Source organism: Oenanthe melanoleuca, chromosome 1 (assembly GCF_029582105.1).
Source record: "Oenanthe melanoleuca isolate GR-GAL-2019-014 chromosome 1, OMel1.0, whole genome shotgun sequence".
Classification (NCBI taxonomy): domain Eukaryota; kingdom Metazoa; phylum Chordata; class Aves; order Passeriformes; family Muscicapidae; genus Oenanthe; species Oenanthe melanoleuca.
Genome location: NC_079333.1, coordinates 88,827,100 through 88,845,623, shown reverse-complemented (window position 1 = coordinate 88,845,623; position 18,524 = coordinate 88,827,100). Strand labels below are relative to the sequence as shown.

Sequence of the window (18,524 nt, the reverse complement as noted above, 5' to 3'; positions counted from 1 at the left end):
CCTGTTGCCCATGCTACATGCCTTGGTGTAGATGTACTTCCATTGGCCTGGTGATGTGCCACCTCCTTAGGAAGAAGCCCAAATTGTACTTTTGAAATACAAAACAATCCTCTAGAGAACAGGATGGATTCTCTTGCCATTCATTGTCCATTTTCTTAAATCCCTACTGCTTCATTGATTTTAGTATCATATCCTAATTTACACAGTTATACTGTAACAGAAGAAGGTGTTTGTTCTTGCTGTGTACGTGTGTCTGTCTGTCTGTCACCCTACATCTCTATTCCTAAGAACCTGGGCAGCCTCCAGCCAAAATTGCTTTCAACCAAATATAACAAGGAGGTTGTTAAAAAATTGACTGAGTTTCTACAAGCTTCATGAAAGTTAGTGTCTAGGTGGAGACGAGATATTCAGCTGTCAGAGAAGCTATGGTGGACAGAACCCTTGTGAGTCCCCCAGACCCTGAAAAAGATTTAGCTGGACCTGGCTTGTTCTTGTATGCTGAATTCAATCTTGTATGTTGACTGAGCTATGAACTGAGACTTCATCAGTTCTCAGCCTCAAGAGAATGTTTTTTCTTATGCCAAGTATTTGAACTGATTAAATTGGTAAAGGAGTTATTGTAGTAGTTTTTCTTGCTTTGAAAAAATTACTCAATAATATTCACTGCCTATAAATATATGTAGAATGTTTCCTGTGGGTTTTTTGTTGGGTTTGTGGTTGATTTTGTTTGTTTTCAGCTGGGAGTGTTGGTTTATCATATAGTTTATACATTTTTATCTGCTGGGAAGTAACTATTAAAGTTAGTTCTTTGGCTGTATCTTCTCAGGTCTCTCTCTGTGTACCTGGTGAGAAAGTCTTGTAGGCCACTCCAGCCCAGTCAAAAAAAAAAATAACCTTTACTTTAAAATAAAAGTTGCTTTGGAATGGAAGATTTTTGAAAATGCAATCATCAACTAAATGTGACCAAGACAGAGTTCAACTTGGGTCTCATGTGGGTTGAAGCTAGTGCATTAACAGAAGGTACCATAAAACCTCTAAATTTACCTTTCACATGGAAAATGTACTTTTAAATATTTCATCAAGGGAGCACTAAGTATGAAAGATCAAAGTTCAAGAAAGATATACGATAAAAAACATGAATCAATATTTTATGAGCTAGGAAACTACTGTATACTAAGTGCAGTTACATATGAATAGTTCAATGATAAGTAGATGGATTGAAAGTAACTAAGAAATACAAGTGACTATATGCATGTGTTTTTACAATTTGCCCCTTTTTATGCACTTCATGTGTTGGTCTATTTTCTAGGGTAACAGCTGGAAAAAAATTATTTAATCTTTAATGCAAAGCAATAAGATGGCAGTCATCAGACCTGACTCTTTACAAGTTGTATAAAACTAGAAGTTGTCATATACTACCTTCTGATATTTTTATCACCTCTTGCCTAATGCATATTAAGTTCCTAGAAAGCTCCCCTCTCTCTTTTTACAATTTGTAGCATTTTATTTATCGCCAATGATATGGTGAAAAAACAAAACTCAATAGAATTTCATTAAAGTTGAACACATGGCCTAGAACAGCTCTGTATAATGTGCAGTTTCCTTTCTTTCCAGAAGTTGAAACCTATCAACAGTTTTAACTAAAAGGAGAAAGTAAATTTGTGGGCCATTTTGAAGTCATGGAGAGTTACCTATGGGAATCAGGGATCAGCAGCCTTGGAGATGAAAGCCTCCTTGCCAATATAAAAGCAATACAGACAGATCCCCCAGCATGCCTCCCTCGCCTGGAGGAGTAATTTCAAGGCCTGAGAACACTTAGGTCCTTTTGGCTCCTGACCTCTTTGTGAGAAAAGCTTGTCCAGAATGACAGAACACATTTGTGGTTTTCTGATGTGCTGGAGAGTTATTGTGAATTGAACTGAGAGCATTGTCTTTCAGTAGGGCAACAACAAAAAAAAAAATCAAGTGGCAACAACTTTCTTTTCTTGGTGGTTGACTCTGGCCTATTTTTTTTAATACAACACTAGCCCCTGCTGGTTCAAACACTGATCAGGATCATATAGTATGCAATTTCATGCAAAATATTTCACATGTAACAAGAGAAGTTTTTTGCTCTGCAGAGCTTATAGTTCAAATAAAACAAAGCTGGTGAGAACCTAGATAAGGTGATTTCTTGGAGGTTGGATAGTGTTATTGAAAGTGCAGCTGTATTGTTACACAGGGTTTGTTTTTACTCCATATAAAATGAGACTTGACTGAAGATAAGTGACAATACACACATACACACACACACACACACACACACACACACACAAATCTTTTCTATTCTCTGTGATTTCTGGAAGTGAAAACTTTAGTTTGCAAGACAGATTGAAATTGAATGGTCATGTGCAGAGCCCCTACTCAAATAGGCAGGACCTGAGATTTGAAGCTAGACCTCATGAAGAATTCAATCCTTTAATCACAGAGCAGCACTCCTTAGCACGATATCCAAATATTTTTGACTGTTCAGCATATAAGACATTCTTATATAAGGAAGAGACAATCACATGTTTAAGCATTTCATATTAAATATTTATAAGCAAGCACAGAATTTTTCTGTTCCTCAGTGTGGAGGAATGGTACTCGGATTTTGCTAGGTCGTGATGTTATTTCTCTTAATTGGTACAGTTGATATTAAATTATTCCATGCAAAGGGGAATCATTTAACCTTCAGAACAAAAGGTAGAATAAATCCTAACCAATCACCCATGCTTAGATTGGCAGAGTATTCATGTAGATTCTGAAGGGGAAGGAGCCAAGCAACTATGATTTTATCTTAGCCTGAGTGAATTTCTTACCACTAGTCTATTGAGGTGAAGGTACAATGTTTTCTCTTCCCACTTGTTGAGAAAAAAATGTCATAGATACTTAACTTCTGTGTCTGAGCAAAAGAAAATATACAAGTTTGCAGCCCCACATCTAAGTGCCTAAGAAGTAAAATTCTAATATATTTCCTTTATATACTTCACCAATGTATAGGTGTCAAGTTTTGTGAAATATTGTTAGTGTTCCAGTACAAGTAAATTTATATATGCAAGTCTAGCCATTCTTCAGTGACCTATTCCTTTCCAAACAGTTTGATAACAACAGCAAAGGCATGAAAACAGATTGTTAACAATTTATTGTTATCAACACTGTTATTGTTTCTCCTTGACATCCATTCACTGTGTGAATCCTTTCTTCTCTTACTTCCTAAGTGGCATATTTTCAATATGTAAAGCAGGTAGCTTCACATATCAGTGTCTTATTCCACATTCTCCAGTTTAAGCATTGAAAGTCACAGGAAGATAGTTACAACTGGCAAATAATACAGATATTTAGATGTACCTTGGGGCTAAAGCTTGCCAAATACCCTCCATTGAGATTGACTCAAACTTGAAGAACAACAAATGTAATGTATATGTATGAAAAGTACTGCCCTGTGAAAGGCAGGTGTCCCTTTGATAGCTAGTAAATAATTTTCCCTTATCATCAGATAAAGCAAGCTATTGTGCAGCTAACATCTTAACAGTGGATTGCAAATTAAATCCCTACTTGTGTTTCTGTGATGAAATCCCAGGCCTTTACACTCTAAGTCACTCTTACCATATCTCCATCTCCTTCCTATTTGTACAATGAAATGGATATACTTTCTTTGTGGCAAAAGCTAACACCTTACAAATCATGAGTAATACAAAAAGCTGCGTTTTCAACTTTTATCTTTTACCTGTAAATGCTGGAGGAATGATTGTATAAGGCATTGAATTTCTACATCTTTAAAGTAGAATTCTCAAATAATTAAAACTTTAGTCAAGCTTTAGAACATTTCTCAGAAAGAGATTAATATCTTTTTACATAATTGCCTTAATTAATAGGGAGTGAGGGTGACTTTCTGTGACTAATTTTCAGATCAGATTTCTAAATGGAGGAGAGTCATCAACCTCTGATAGAATATGTGGAGTTGGAAGGGACCTGTCAGGATCATCCTGTCTGATTCCAGGTCCTGTGCAAGAATCACACCATGTGCCTGAGACTGTTGTCCAAACATTCAAAGTGAGGTGCTGTGACCACTTCCCTGGGGAGGCTGTTCCAGTGCTCAGCCACCCTCTGGGTGAGAAGCCTTTTCCTGATACACAATCCCCTCCCTTGCCCAGCTGGCCATGCTGTGCCTGATGCCCCCAGGACAGGGTTGGCTCTCCTGGCTCCAGGGCTCTGCTGGCTCATGTTCAACTTGCCCCTGACCAGGACCCCCAGGTCCTTTTCAGCATCACTGCTTTCCAGCATCTCCTTCCCCAGTCTGTCCATGCATCCAGGGTTACTCCATCCCAGTGCAGAATAAACACTTGTTGAACTTCATAGGATTGTTGATTGTCCATCTCTCTGCAGGGCCTTTCTGCCCTCAAGGGAGTCAACAGCTCTTCCCAATTTAGCAGCACTGGCAAACTTTCACTTTCACTGCTTGCAACTCCACTCTGAATCTCTTGCTGTGGGTGCAGAAAAGTGGGAGGAAGCACTCCTAGTAAGAGTTCAGTGCAATTCATTACAAAAACACCCTTTCTTGGCTAGCCACAGATGCCCTATACAGAAAATTACACAGGAGTAGACAGAACATCTGGCAATACAGTTGCCATTCAACCCATGCTGGGTGATTTTTCTGAGGAAATAATTATGGTTTCTATTACTGCAGCAGAAAAAGGTTAGAAGAGTCTAGAGAAAGTACACTCAATTCCTGTTTTCAGAATATCTGTACAGCCTGAAAGATGCCACCTTAATCTGCAGCCTTCTCCTGATCTGTAAGTTTGCCATTTTCTGGATAATGTGTCACAGTGTACCAAGAATAGTTTTCCATTTCAGAATGTCTGAAAACTATATATTTTAAAATTTTAAAACAGTATATTTTACTGCTGAAGACTGTTCTGGGTTTCTGGCTTTTTCTTTTTTTTTCACTAAAGCATTTCAATTTCTGGTTGCTGTTTCCTGTTACAGCCTAAAACCACGTAATATGGAATTTGCTTTGGTTATCTGTTCCAACAAAGAGACTTTGTGTGTGATTACCATAAATAATTTTAACCCAAAGATTATTAGAAGAACGAATCAAGTCTAATTTTCAGGGTATTGTCATAAAAATTCATATTTATTTTGCATTTTAAGTGCTTGTATTGAAAGCAAAATCACATCTTTATCACTCCTCCTTACATTTCCAAGAGCTGTATCAATGAAATAGAGGCTGAAGGAGACTATGCAGCCCTAGGATCACACAGGAAAATATCACTGCATTTTTTATTTCCATCGACCTTACACTGTAACTGTCTCTGGCTACTGGGAAGGTATCCTAGCCTAGGCAGCACCTTGTTCTGACCCACTGCAGGCTCTCTCATGTTCATACCAAGTCACTGCTGCAGAAGAGGAGCACTGAGGAAATGTAATTGCACTGACTTTTCTGTTCCTTTTATATTGTCCATTTCTGAGAACTGCAGGCATTTCTTTTAAATTAATGACTCTGTTTTGCATCCTTTCCATTGAGCTGGATTTACTTTGTGTCCCCTTTATCCTTCTGATACTTGAGTACAATAACTACACCATACTGGTTCAGCTTAATGCATTTCAAAGCTGAAGTTTTAAATAATATACTACTTTTAATTGTGACTTGGATCATTCAGGCAGACATTTACAGGATTCTTATTTTGATAGCAATGTCTTTTCTTCAACATCTGATGTGACATCATGGTTCCAAATTCAGAAAGCTGTCTCCTGACTAAGGGTGTTATGAGCTTCTTTGAATAATAAGAATTTTATTTGTAATTCACAATACAGAACCACAAAAGACTCTGTTTAGGAACCACTACATCATTAATTGTAAACCAATTGTGAGAAATTACCTATATCTAAGAGAAAGAAATTGATTTGTTACACACTTTTGTTCCTGGTACCAAAGAAGAATATGGGTATATGGCAGTAAATGTCATGTCACTTCATTTTACAGGAATTCTGGCATTTGAAACATAATGAAGAATGAAATATGGACACACATTTTAGTGAAGGCCTCTAATTAAATTCTCAGCTTGAGTGAGAAATCTCTTCAGATATTTTTAACTTCTTTACATCCATCTCATCATTAAATTATCTTTTGTGAAGAACCTCAGTAGAGAACAATAATTACATTTTACAGAAATGTCAAGATTGTGATATTTATATTTGTTTTAGGCTGAAATGAAAATCAAGCATTCTAAAATTCTGTGCAGAAGTAAATATTCTTTCATGTCCAGGCTTTCAAAAATGTTTGTAAAGAACTGAAATGGTCTGCCTCAAATATAGTAAAATGCTTCTTACTGAAAATACTAACAACTAGATGTGTTGACCTTTCTCTGGACCTAGATAAGTTCAAAAGTAACCATTTCAACATTGGTTGGGTTGGCATTTAGGGGTATGACTGTCTTATAAACAAGCCAAGCTACTTGTAAAATCCTTGGCTCAGGTATCCAAGAGCTGGGTAAACTCCAGCCCCTCAGTGATGACCCAAAGTTATTGGCAGGACTCACTCAGCTCATCGTGAAACTCTGAAACTCTATAGACATAATGCACTATGTGTGGATTTTATACTTTGTGTGGTTAAATTTTTAAAACAAAAATATCATATTAAATTAGGCCTGAAATTTTACATTTCATTATTTCTCTTAGCTCTTTCCTCGGGGGCTGGTTGCAGAACAATCCTGATGTTCTAGTAGCATTTAATGACAGTTTTTAGCCACTGTTTATCTGTATTTGTGCACAGTTTATGGATGTTTATCACACTGCATCTGTGACAGCCATTTGTTCTTGCTTTGAGGTTAATGACAGTGTCATTGACCATCACTCTATCCTTTCAAAATGAACTTTTAAAAACAAACTAAATAGATATCTAAATTAATTTTTTTTTTATTAGAAGCTCACTTGGAAAGCAAAATCTGAATATTGTTTGAGAAGTTTTCCAGAACACTTGTCCCTATTTGGTGGGCAGGATTACAGTACAGGTGAACTAAAAATATTCCTTGCATTGCTCCTCAGGATCAAACAATTTATCTGCTCAGTGCAGTCACTTGTGCCAAGACTTCTCTGTGCAGTCACTGCCAGAGCTGGTATGAGATATCCTGAAAAGTGTCTGTAGAAGCATTCTGGGAGAAGTAAATAGAACTGATGTGATGTTTCTGGAAATAGCAAATCCCTATCTGCTAGTTTGTTTATTTGTTTGTGGTTTTGTTTGTTTATTTTTTACAATATTTGAAACTGTGTTTGAGGGGGAGGAAGGTTGAGACAGTGTCTCCTCACATAGTTTCTTTCAACAGCAGCTAAAGCCCAGCAGTAAAGGCTGTTCTGTAACTGAGATACCACACAGAAATGTAAACAGACTTAAATGTCTGCCTTCAAGAAGAATTGCTGTATCCACACAAACTTGAAGAAAACAGTTTAAAAAAGGGAAGCTGTGTTTCTCACTAAATTCCCTCCTCTTTTTCAAGCACATCAGCAGGTTTAAAAACACACAAATACAAAAAGTAGACTCTTTGCTCAGCCAATCAACACATCTAGCAGTAAATAAAACCATTAACAGAGTAAAAGCAACTACTTCTTTTCCATATTAGACTTGAAAAGGTGGGGAATATGGGGACATGGAGGCAATAAATGTTTCTTCTAAGGCAGGATATTGTCCCAAGCAGTGTTCCCCTCTTTCCTGCCCTGTGGTTTGCTATGGACCTCAGAAAGGCCTGTAGAAGATGGGATGAATGAAAGCCCCAGTCTCTGAAACATATCTGACTGGGGTCTAGCTCACTTGCTGCACTGAAAAGGTGTTCCAAGCTCTTGCTCAGATACTGTCAGGCAGGGGAGATGGCAGCCTGTCCAGATATCCTTCATGCTTTACCACTGTTTGAGAAAGCTGTTTTCTCCACTTCAGAATGGTACTCTTACTCTTAGTTGGGGAAAAAAACTAATTCAAACAATCCAGAGTCCTCCAGACAGGGAAAAAAAGGCATTTATGTTATCTCTCCCCCACCAACTCTGGGAGTTTATCTGATCCAGGGATGTCCCTAACATTGCTTCTAAGAAAGAGGGAAAGGTCTGTAGCTTGTAATGATCAACTCTAAAATAAATGCAAAATGACAGCAATGTCTTTCTACCAGCACAAATCTATCAGAGAAGAAAGCAGAAAAAAACCTTTTTGTTCTAGGTGTGTACTTTCCAGAGCTGTGATTTACAAAATGATAATTGAGCTGATGGCTATTAAGGGCTGAACCAGACCCAGGAGTTCCTGCAGCTGCTTCTGCAACCTCCTTCTTACTACAAGCCTCATCCTCTGAAATGTGGCTGATTGGTATCACAGTACCACAAAATTCCTCAGAGGAGCTCTTTCCTCAAGCAGAGTGAGTTTTGTCATTTGATATTCTTCATGGACTGTGTCTCCTCTCTTTGCTTTCCAGTGTTCACACAAAGCTTCCACAAATGCAGCTTCCCAGACAAAATAAGCAGCCTGTTTCTGTATGTACCTGCTCCATCAAAGAGTGTTTCTTCTGGAGTAGCTTGTAACACCATCTGATAGCTGCACTTACACAGCTCAGAGAGAAAGGATGCTGGAAGTGACAGTACAAATTCATTGCTGCCATCCTAGGAGCATCACTGGTGGGGGGAGAATCCTAGACAATTGCTGCTGTAAGGGTAGGCTTTGTGAGGTGGAATAAAACCAATGAATAAATATTGCCCCTGATGGTAGTGGCAGCCAGCAGCACAGCTAAAAGGGTGAGACAGGCAGCACATGCTAATGGGCTGGGGGAATCCTGTCTTGACAGTTTTCAGCCTGCTCCATTTCTTTCAGCAAATAAGAAGCAGCTGTTTGCCTCCAGCTCTCAGCAGACAAAGTAAACAGTCGTGTAACAGAGGGTCATGGTGTGACTTGGAATGAGTAAACTGAATTTCTCTGAGGCAATATGCATTTATCCAGCAGAAGGACACCCAAGACAACCTGTGCTGAGGGTAGCTAGCAAATGCCACAGACGAAGAATGTCTCAACAGTAAGTCAGAGCAAAACAGGAAACACCAAGTGAAATTGAAAAGGTACAATAAAGCACAGGGGTAAACATTAGAGCCGAAATAAAATGGCCTGTTGTTATTTAAATTTCCTCTCCCTTTCCTTTAGCAGATATTTAGCAAAAGTATCTGTAAATTTTCTGAAATTACCATATTTTATTTTTTCCCCTCGCTTCACAACATCCCCTTGTCATAGTAAATACAAAAAAATATCCAGGGTCAGCCATTAGGTTTCAGTGTATTCCTGACTTTCCCAAGAAAGAGTGAGAGCACAGATCAGAAATCCCTTCTGTCTGCAATGTCTTGACTTTCAAATGCTGGTTAATAGGGTCCATCAGTTCTCTCTTATTAACATGTTTGATGTCAAGCTGCTTGATTTGAAATTTACATTTTGCTGAATACCAGTTGTAGGTTTTAAGGAAATTGAGCTATTTAGCTTTTACATTCCATGACAGCACAGGTATAAAAAGCTTCTCCTCCTGTACTACATGAATTTATCTGCCAGAATTTATGTGTTTTCCTGTTTTCATAGTTGCTCATACATAATGTCTAACTGTGGATTTTGATACCTAAAACTGCCTATTGATCATTAGTTACAGAAAGTCATGTTTTCCATGAATGAAGGAATAATATTTGATTTTATACTGAGATCATTTCAGCTTTAGGACTGAGATCCATCCTGCCTAGCTTGAGACACTGAATTTCCTCAGCTAGAAACTCATCTTTAGCTCTCGGTTTAATTAAGGAAAAGAAATGTGTGCCTTGAAAGAATGGTCATGTCAAATCATACTCTGAGGAATGCATGATTTCCATTTATACCAGAGCAGAACTAGGCAGAATCTGCTCTCCCTGTACAGTCACAATCAAACACCTGAATGTGGCTTCAGCAGAAGCTTTGCAACAGGTCAGTGCTCCACCAGCCCCATATGATTTTGAGGTAGTTTTTCTTCCATATTTTTCCTTTTTTTTCCCCTGAGATAGAATAATATTGACTATTGATTTTTGGTTGTGGTAACTAGTGCTGCCAAAGTGAAAGGCTGTGTCTGTTTTACTAAGTGTGCCAATGCCAGGGAATGTCCTTGGAATGGCAGCTCACTCCTGTCTCAGTGGAAGTGCAGAGCAATCCCCTGCATTGTTTGGGACCTGGCAGGCTGGCTCCCTTCCACACAGATCTGGGTGTGATTCAGGGGAGGACACAGCCCAGGGACTATTCCCAGCAGATGATTTGGATTCCTCTGCTGTGGAAATTGCAGTGGTACTGACATGGGTCTCTTACCATTTGCCTCAGGGGCAGAGAACAGTCATGATCACACTTGAATAACTAGGACAGACAAAGCAAGAGTACTTACCCTGTATGATGAGTCCCTGGTGCTTTGGCAGCACTGCACAAAGCATCCAAGGTAAGCATGAATGGGATCCAAAACCTGCTGAAAGCAGTGGAGCCTTCTGTTGTTATTAATGAGTTTTCAGTTGGACTGTAAATGAGCACTAAATGTTAAAAGGAGAAGTATTTGGAAAAGAACATATGGGGACATATGTATCCACATACACTGTGGATGTACCTACATTTAAAGAAAGGAGAGCAAAACAAGAAGTTTGACAGAAAAGTAAAATACAGCCCTATCAGTTGAGTTACTGCTGGGCCTTTAATATACTGGTTTTTCATATCTTGCTATATAAAAAGTCGATGATGATTCCACCTAAATGGTGATATTACTCACCAATTTATATTTTGTCTTTAGATTTCATAAAATAAGCTAAGTACATTATTTCCTTAGAAAACTAATAGTCTCTGAAAATGTTTCTGTTTTGTACTTTAATCTGCCATATGAATAGAGGTAATAATGGCTCATTTTCTAATTTGGTGATAAAGCATTAGTTCAGCCTAAATACTACTTATGAAATAACTATGATGCTTAGGATCATACATTTTATGTTTGAGGGGAAAAAAGGAGTTTTATAATAGGATATTTGGAGTCATAGCTCAATTAAAGGAGTTTAAGTCAAGCTTTTCACAAAAAAGTTCTATCATATAGACTGTCAGTATATTGGTTTATTTTAAAAGTGAGATAATGACTTAAAAATGGGGGGGGGAGCAAATACATTAATTTTCATCATTGCCATACTCTGATTTTTTTTTTTTTTACAAAATAAGTGCAATTCTGTCCATCCTGTGCCTTATGGCTTTATCTTGAATTTTAAACTCAGTCTCTTCCAAGAGCACTAATAATGAGAACTGTAGGTTTCATGAGCTGCCTCTTTTGCATACTGTTCCTCTTGCACCTTTCAAGTAATGCTGATGTAATTAATTGTGGATTTGTTGGCATATGAACCTTCCTTGTAAAGTAATAACTGTTACACTTTGATTAGGCATCCTCTGATTAAAAGCAATATGCATGTGATTGCTCCCAGCTAGCACCTATGCTACAGCTGAGGGACAAATGATGCCCTCAATCCAAACATTCCTTTTAGTCCATACATCCTCATTAACTGCAAGATTAGTCAGAGTAGGTTACTGAGCTAGAAACATCGTTTTGGCAAAGTCAGTTTATATAATAGAAATAATAATCCAATTACTGTTCACTTTTTCAGACTCTAGATTTTCACTTAAAGCTTGTATTCCTCTTATAATCAGTAATTTCCCCCATGCTCCTATAGCTGATACCTCTCTGTAGCTAGTCCCTTGCAAATAGATATGGATGACTCTTCAAATAACATTTATTACTAGCTGAAAACTGTTAAAGATGTCATTACTTTGCAAAAAATAATACTGAAATGTGGTAAATAATCCATCCATCTAGTGAGAACAGCACAACACAAGTCTGAACAAAGAGCTAAGATTCATCATGTTGGCAAAGATGTTTTTTTGGTGAAGGGTTTTTATTCCTGTCTCCTAAAATATTTCTGATAGTGTCAGAAAGTTGATAAAGGATGAGAGAACGCTCTCATACTTGTATCTGCAAGGTTTGATGGCAGCAGGAGCACATTGACATTAATGTGGAGAAAACTCCCAACTTCTGTGTTAGGTGACTAAGAAAATATGAGTGGGAAACTGAATTTCAGACCAATACTTGACAGATAAAATAGGAATCAGTAGGAATTTTAAAGGGAAATATTATGATAAAATGTCAGGAGACACCTTTGTTATGCTCAGGGATATTTTGTGTAGTATGGAGGCAGGACAGAGAGGGATACCCCTGCACAGAAGATAAAAGTCAGGACCTTCTGGCATGTTTAATGAAAAAGCAAGTGCAAAGTGATGGAGCTTGAAAAGTATTGCCTTGTACAATGATAAAGGGACCAGGCTGTCTGGGGATCAGCCCTGGGAAAAGGGAGCTGGGAGCTCTGGGAGCTGGGCAGGAGCTGGCAGTGAGCCTTGGCAGCAGAGAGAGCCAGAAGCATCCAGGGCTGTGTCAGTCATTCCTCCACCCAGCACTCGTTGTTAGCCCAAATCTGGGTACTGTGGCCAATTTGTGCCTCCCAATACAGAAAGATGCTGATAGCCTGGAACAAGTTTAGTCCAGCAATCTCAGAATCCCAGAATTGTTAGGGCTGGAATTGACCTTTGGAGATCACCCAGTCCAAACCCCAGCAAGGCATGGTCCCCTACGACAGGTTACCCAGGAATGTGTCCAGGTGGGTTTTGAATGTCTCCAGAGAAGGAGACTCCATGAGCCACCTGGGCAGCCTGCTCAGTGCTCTGCCACTCTCAGTGTAAAGAAGTTTTTCCTCAGAAGGTGGAAGGTGAAATTTCTTGTGTTTTAATTTATGGCCACTGCTCCTTGTCCTGTCCCTGGGCAATGCCAAAAGGAGCCTGGCACCCTCCTCTTGACACCCACCACTGAGATATTTATATGTACTGATGAGATCCCCTCTCAGTCTCCTCTCCTCTAGACTGAACTGTCCTGGCTCCTGCAGTCTCTCCTCATGACAGATGTGCTCCAAGCCCCTCATCATCTTTGTGACCCTCCTCTGGACCCCCTCCAGTAGCTTGTCTGTGTTGTGTTGAGGAGCCCAAACTGGACACAGTACATGCTCAGGGCTGGAGCATGGTCCTGTGAGCAGAGGCTGAGCTTGTCCAGTGTGGGGCAGAGCCAGTTCCAGGGGCTGAAGTTTGCTGATGTACACAGTTCAACTTGTTCTGCAGACACATGAATCTGCTCCAATGAGGAGCTGAAGATGCCTATATATGGGAAATTAGTTCAAGTACCTTTATATAATCCAGATTATTTTGAAATAAAATATAGGGTTCTTTCCCACCCCCAAGATCAGCTAAATAAGGCACTATGAAATATGTTTTCTCTATATAGTTTTCTGTTCAGAAACTAAAGGGGTGCATTTCTTACAGTGATTAAATACAGCAAATGGGATAACAAATTTCTGTCTAGATAACTGTCCCCAAAGATATGTTACATATATTCCACTACTTATTTCTCCCAATTTAGTATGATATTCCAGCTTAATAGTAGCTATCCACAACTCTTTGTAGTATTTCATTCTACAGATACAAAGAAGAAAAGGTTTTGGTTTTTTCCAAGAGCCCTTCATGAATGCCCTGAAAAGATATCAGTGCACCTATGGAACAAAAGGCTTCTGCAAAGAGCAATGCAAGAAAAATTCTTTCTACTTGCTCATTCTCAAATGAATTACATGTCAGGACGATCAATAAATCTTTCGAATCTCAAGAAATAAAAGGATCCCAGACATTTCCCCAAGAAGCTTTATGTAAAAAGTGGCACAATAATTATGTAGGTGGATTATGATCTATAGGCAAGTGCACTGACTATTAACATCTAAAAGTGACATTTCCTTTTCAGACAAATTTAAAATGAGCTGCAAAGATGCATTTTGCTTGTACAAAAGCTAAATCAGGCATGCTCTTATAATTGTACCGTATGCATTTTCCATCTCAGACTTTCCATCTCAGCCTCTCCCAAGTCAGATATTGTGGGTAGTGCTGGCCTAATTTTTTTCAATACAAAGCACATTTGCCTAAAGATCCATTTTATGAAACAGTGTCACTGAAACAATCCAATCAGATCTGGCAAAACATAATGATCAGGGAATGAGGGCAAGGGAGGAAGGGACAAAAATCAAACAGGGAAATGTTTTATCTGACAGTTTGAAAATGAACTTTCTGACTTTTCAAGACAGATTTTTTTTAGGCAAGGAAATATTAAGAACAATTAATTGTTGGACAACTAAAAGCTAAACAAAAATAGGAAAGACCTTTTCAATTAAAGGAAATATTTTCAGGTAAGCAGAATGGATTTATAGTTTTCATTTCATTAATTAAGGTTTTAATGTTGGTGCTTTCCAAATCAGATGGATTTTTTTTTTTTAGTTCAGGCATAAAAATGAAAAAGTGACAGAACAGTCAACATTAGGCTGGAAAATCTTCAGGTTAAGTATCTATTACCTGGTGAAAAAAATGCTTCTTTTTCCCCTTGAAAAATTATGATGTGCTTGGGGTTTGTAAGAATATATCATATCTTTGGGAAAGCTGAGGATGTTATTAGAAGTATGGATGAATGGTGTAATGTTGGTTTTAATAGCTAGTTTTTTTACCTCTGTTGATTCTTGCTGTCATGATGACAACCAAAATCAAGGAATAACTCTTTCAGAGCTGTCATAAAAGGAAAATTTTAATTTTAGAGTGTTACAGGAGGACCTCTGCACCAGGGTCAGCCATAATACATCAGCCCTGCAGCTAAGGCCAGGCCTCAGAGAGAGTGGAAAGAGTTAGGAAGATTGAAATGGAGAAAGCAGTTTTGTCTTCTGTGAATCAAACCTGATTATGGCAAGGAAAGAATATGCATCTGCATTCAACACACACCAAAACGAGCCAAAAATGCAAAACTAAAATTAACAAACAAACAAACAAAAACAACACAGAAAATAGAGATAAATCCTTTAAAAAATGCCTATGCTTTCATCCTTAAAGAAATGCTTTCCAGAGCAGCGTTTCATCAGCCCTGTCCCACTGGAGTGGGGTGGGGATAGCCAGGGATACAGGTGTCTCCTGCCATCCCCATCCAGCTTGTCTTCATCTCTGAACGTGTCCCTGGCCCTGAACTGCAGTGGGGAGCAGCACTAGGGCACAGCCCATGGCCTGAGCCCTGTTTCTTGTGGAGCACTGGCTGACAAAGCCAGGCAGGCTCAGAGGCAGCTGCAGGCACCTGGCTGTGAGCTGCTCTGCTCTGCCTGGATGTGCAATCAGTCGAGGGGGAAGAAGATAAGGGCTTTGTTTTGCCCTTCTCTGAACAAATGCATGGGCATTGTAAAAAGCTTTGCAACTCCTACAGGACCAGAGCTCCTCTTGATGTCTTGACGAAATTTAGCTGTAAAAGGCTCTGACATGAAAAGCTGGCACTTTATAGAAAATGACAACTGATGGCTGGGGAGCCCTGAGGCTGGTAAACAAGGGCCACGGGGAGGATCTGCTGGGAGGAATATTGCTACTGTGGTTTAATCTCAAAAACCAGTTTGTTTCTTGTGGTAGGTGGTAAAAGAAAAGGAGAAGATCACATTATATCTGTTGCTGGTAACATTTAGTGCAATGATGAAAGGCATTGCAGTGATGATAATGAAGTAGAATCCAAAAAACCAAACCTGCAAAAATCACTGATTTAAACCTTTCACATTTATCACTGGATCTGTGAATTTAGTGATTAATTTGATTAATTTAATAAAGTAACTTGGTCACTTGGTCTCTCTGTATTGGTTTAGTTTTCATCTATTTTTATGTGAAAGCCTGTAGTTAACAGGAAGCTAACTGTCATTTTTTCTGTTTCTGTCAGGTGCTGAAACTAATCTGAACTTGAGGAGCAGGGAAGATCCAAATACATCAGATCCTGGATCAGAAACGCAGGATAAAAATGCAAATAACCATGGAACTCAGTCATCTAATCCATTGTCCAGTTCTGTGACTGCTGAAAATGGAAATTCAGTATCAAATGGTAAGTAGTTTTTAATCCCAAACTCTTCTAACATAAAATTACTGAAGTGTTTCCTTGAATGAGCTTTGTAAGACATAGCCAGGCTGGAATCTTCTGAGTTGTGAAATATCTGTTTCTGGAAGTGGCTTAACTTTGTATGTGTGAACTGATAAGCCCCTGTCCAATAAAAGCTGAATGTGAAGAAAATAAAACAGCCTCTGTTGAGGAATTTGTAATTACTTCAGCTCCAAGTCTATGAGCAGCCTAAGGCAGGGAGGACTGAGATTTGAGATTCTGATCCTATAATCCATACAAATGGGACAGAAAATAGAAAGTCAGGATCTCCTTCTGCTGTAGGTGCCTTACTAGTGAATGGAATGTTTATCATTGCAATACAAAATGGTACAAGAACAGTGACAGAGTATCTTTCAAGGTTCTAAAAGCATTAATCCTAAGGATATAACGCTTCTCTGAGTTCAGATTTTCAATAGAAGTTGTTTTTTCATTTTGTATAATGAATATAATTGCTCTTATTTTTTACTTTATTGTTGATAGGAGAAGCACCTTTCTACAGCACTGTGCTGTCAAACAGTGATAGCACACAAATCTTCCACAGTTAGCAGAGTTTAGTCTGAAAGAAAGAGGTTTTTTTCAAATACACAAAGTAATCAGAAAGCCTGAAATAACTTTTTACATTGCATTGCTGAAAGTTGTGATCCTACATCCCAAAACAGCGCTACATATAATTGAAGCAATAATGTATAGCAAATCTAATTTTGCCCAAAAAATAAAATAAAAAACCAAATTCAACTTACCTTTGGTAGCTTGAGAATAGTTGCAGGAAAGCCCAATCCAGATGGTGTAGTTTGTACTCCACACTGAACCCCTGATTAATTTAGTTTCTTGTAATTTCACTTCTGGCCCAGCTAAACTGATGCTTCCAACCTTGGACTGAATTAACCAAGGTCTTACTCAATGCACAGCTGTGGTATTCTAATATTTACTGAGGTGCACATAAAAGAGGTGCACGCTCCTAGGACGTAATCAACTACTCCATTTGTCCTTCCAAACTCTACCAAACCTCTGCTTGCCATGCCTGTGACAATGTGCTGTTGCTGTACATGGAAACTTTACTTATTTGATAAGGCCAATTATCAAAGTACTTTTTACAGAAATAAACAGAAAATCATTGATAACCTAATTCTTAGCTCAAGGCTATCCTGGGCAGTCGATCCTGAAGTGTATTAACATAGTACAAAATCAATATATTTTTTAGAACTTGCTGCTTGGCCTAGGAAAGCATTTTTATTCATTTGTGGTGGTCTAGAATTATGCAAATATTTTACATTCTACCTTTTATTTGAATTAAATTACTAGCACCTGCTTTTAGAAAGTACTTTGCATTAAAATTTGTATATTTTTTCATTGCTTTATTTGAGATGTATCCAAACTAAATTCATGTAAATAAATTATTAGCTCAGGAAATTATTGAAAAAAGGGGATTGTTTTGCATTCACAAAACCTGGGATTTTTTCAGAGGGAAATTTATTTCGAGTACTTCATTCATCAAGCAAAAACATGTGATCTTCCAAAAGGAGAATTTTTTGTTGGAGTACAGAGAATTTAATGTAGATAAGAAAGCAGTAGTGGTAACTGACATATAATTTATGAGACTAGTAGTACACTAGAGACCTTGGGTGTCACACCTTTCCCATGTACATACCTAATACATAACACCCAGCTTCAAAAAGTGGTAATCCCACCTCAAAACAACACATATTTCCAATTACTGAGAGAACAGGGTCAGATTCCCTTTGCAGCAAGCAGTGAAGAAGTGAAATACTGGACTCACTCAGATTTGGTTTGGTTCCTGAGCTTCATACAAGGGATTTGGCTTCTTCACTGTCTGTGTGTTCAGAGGAACTCCAAATGATGTAGAAAAAATCCGTATTTATGAAAACTTTACATGAGCTTTATTCAGAAGAACAAAGAAAATTTAAAAACTTCTGTCCCTATTTACAAAGTTGTGGGAAGGCACTGTTCTAAGGGGGAAACTGAAAGGATGATAGAGGGGTTTTAAGCTTTGTTTTAATTCCTACTCTGATTTTGGTGGTAATAAATAAATCCAGTTCATTTCCCCACACTGAGTCTGTTTTTCCCATCACAGTAACTGGTGAGTGATCTCCCCTGTCCTTATCTCGACCGACAAGCCTTTTGTTATATTTTCTCCCCTCTGTCCAGCTGAGGAGGGGAGTGATGGAGCTGCCTGGCATCCACCCAGGGTCAGCCCACCACGAGCACAGCACTGTGAGGGCTGCTATGGGAAGAGTGATCTGCAGCTCTGCCAGACCCAACACACAGACCTGCCATGGTGTCTGTGATTCTGGTCTGTGAGCTGCTTAAATAATGCCCATCGTGGACTCCCTGTGTTTCTGCTTCTGCCTTTGCTTCCCCTTGTCCCACCCTCAGATCCTCTGTAGTGCTTCTGAGTGGCATTCCCACACTGCTGCA

The 18,524-nt window shown here is 38.7% G+C and overlaps 1 protein-coding gene across 1 annotated transcript in view; it reads left to right on the top strand.

The window, feature by feature from the left end:
- MYO16 (myosin XVI) overlaps positions 1-18,524 on the top strand; it is a 358,267-nt gene that overhangs the window by 324,189 nt on the left and 15,554 nt on the right. The window contains 1 exon segment of the mRNA XM_056502322.1: positions 15,876-16,034. Within this exon segment, the coding sequence (XP_056358297.1) occupies positions 15,876-16,034 (159 nt within the window).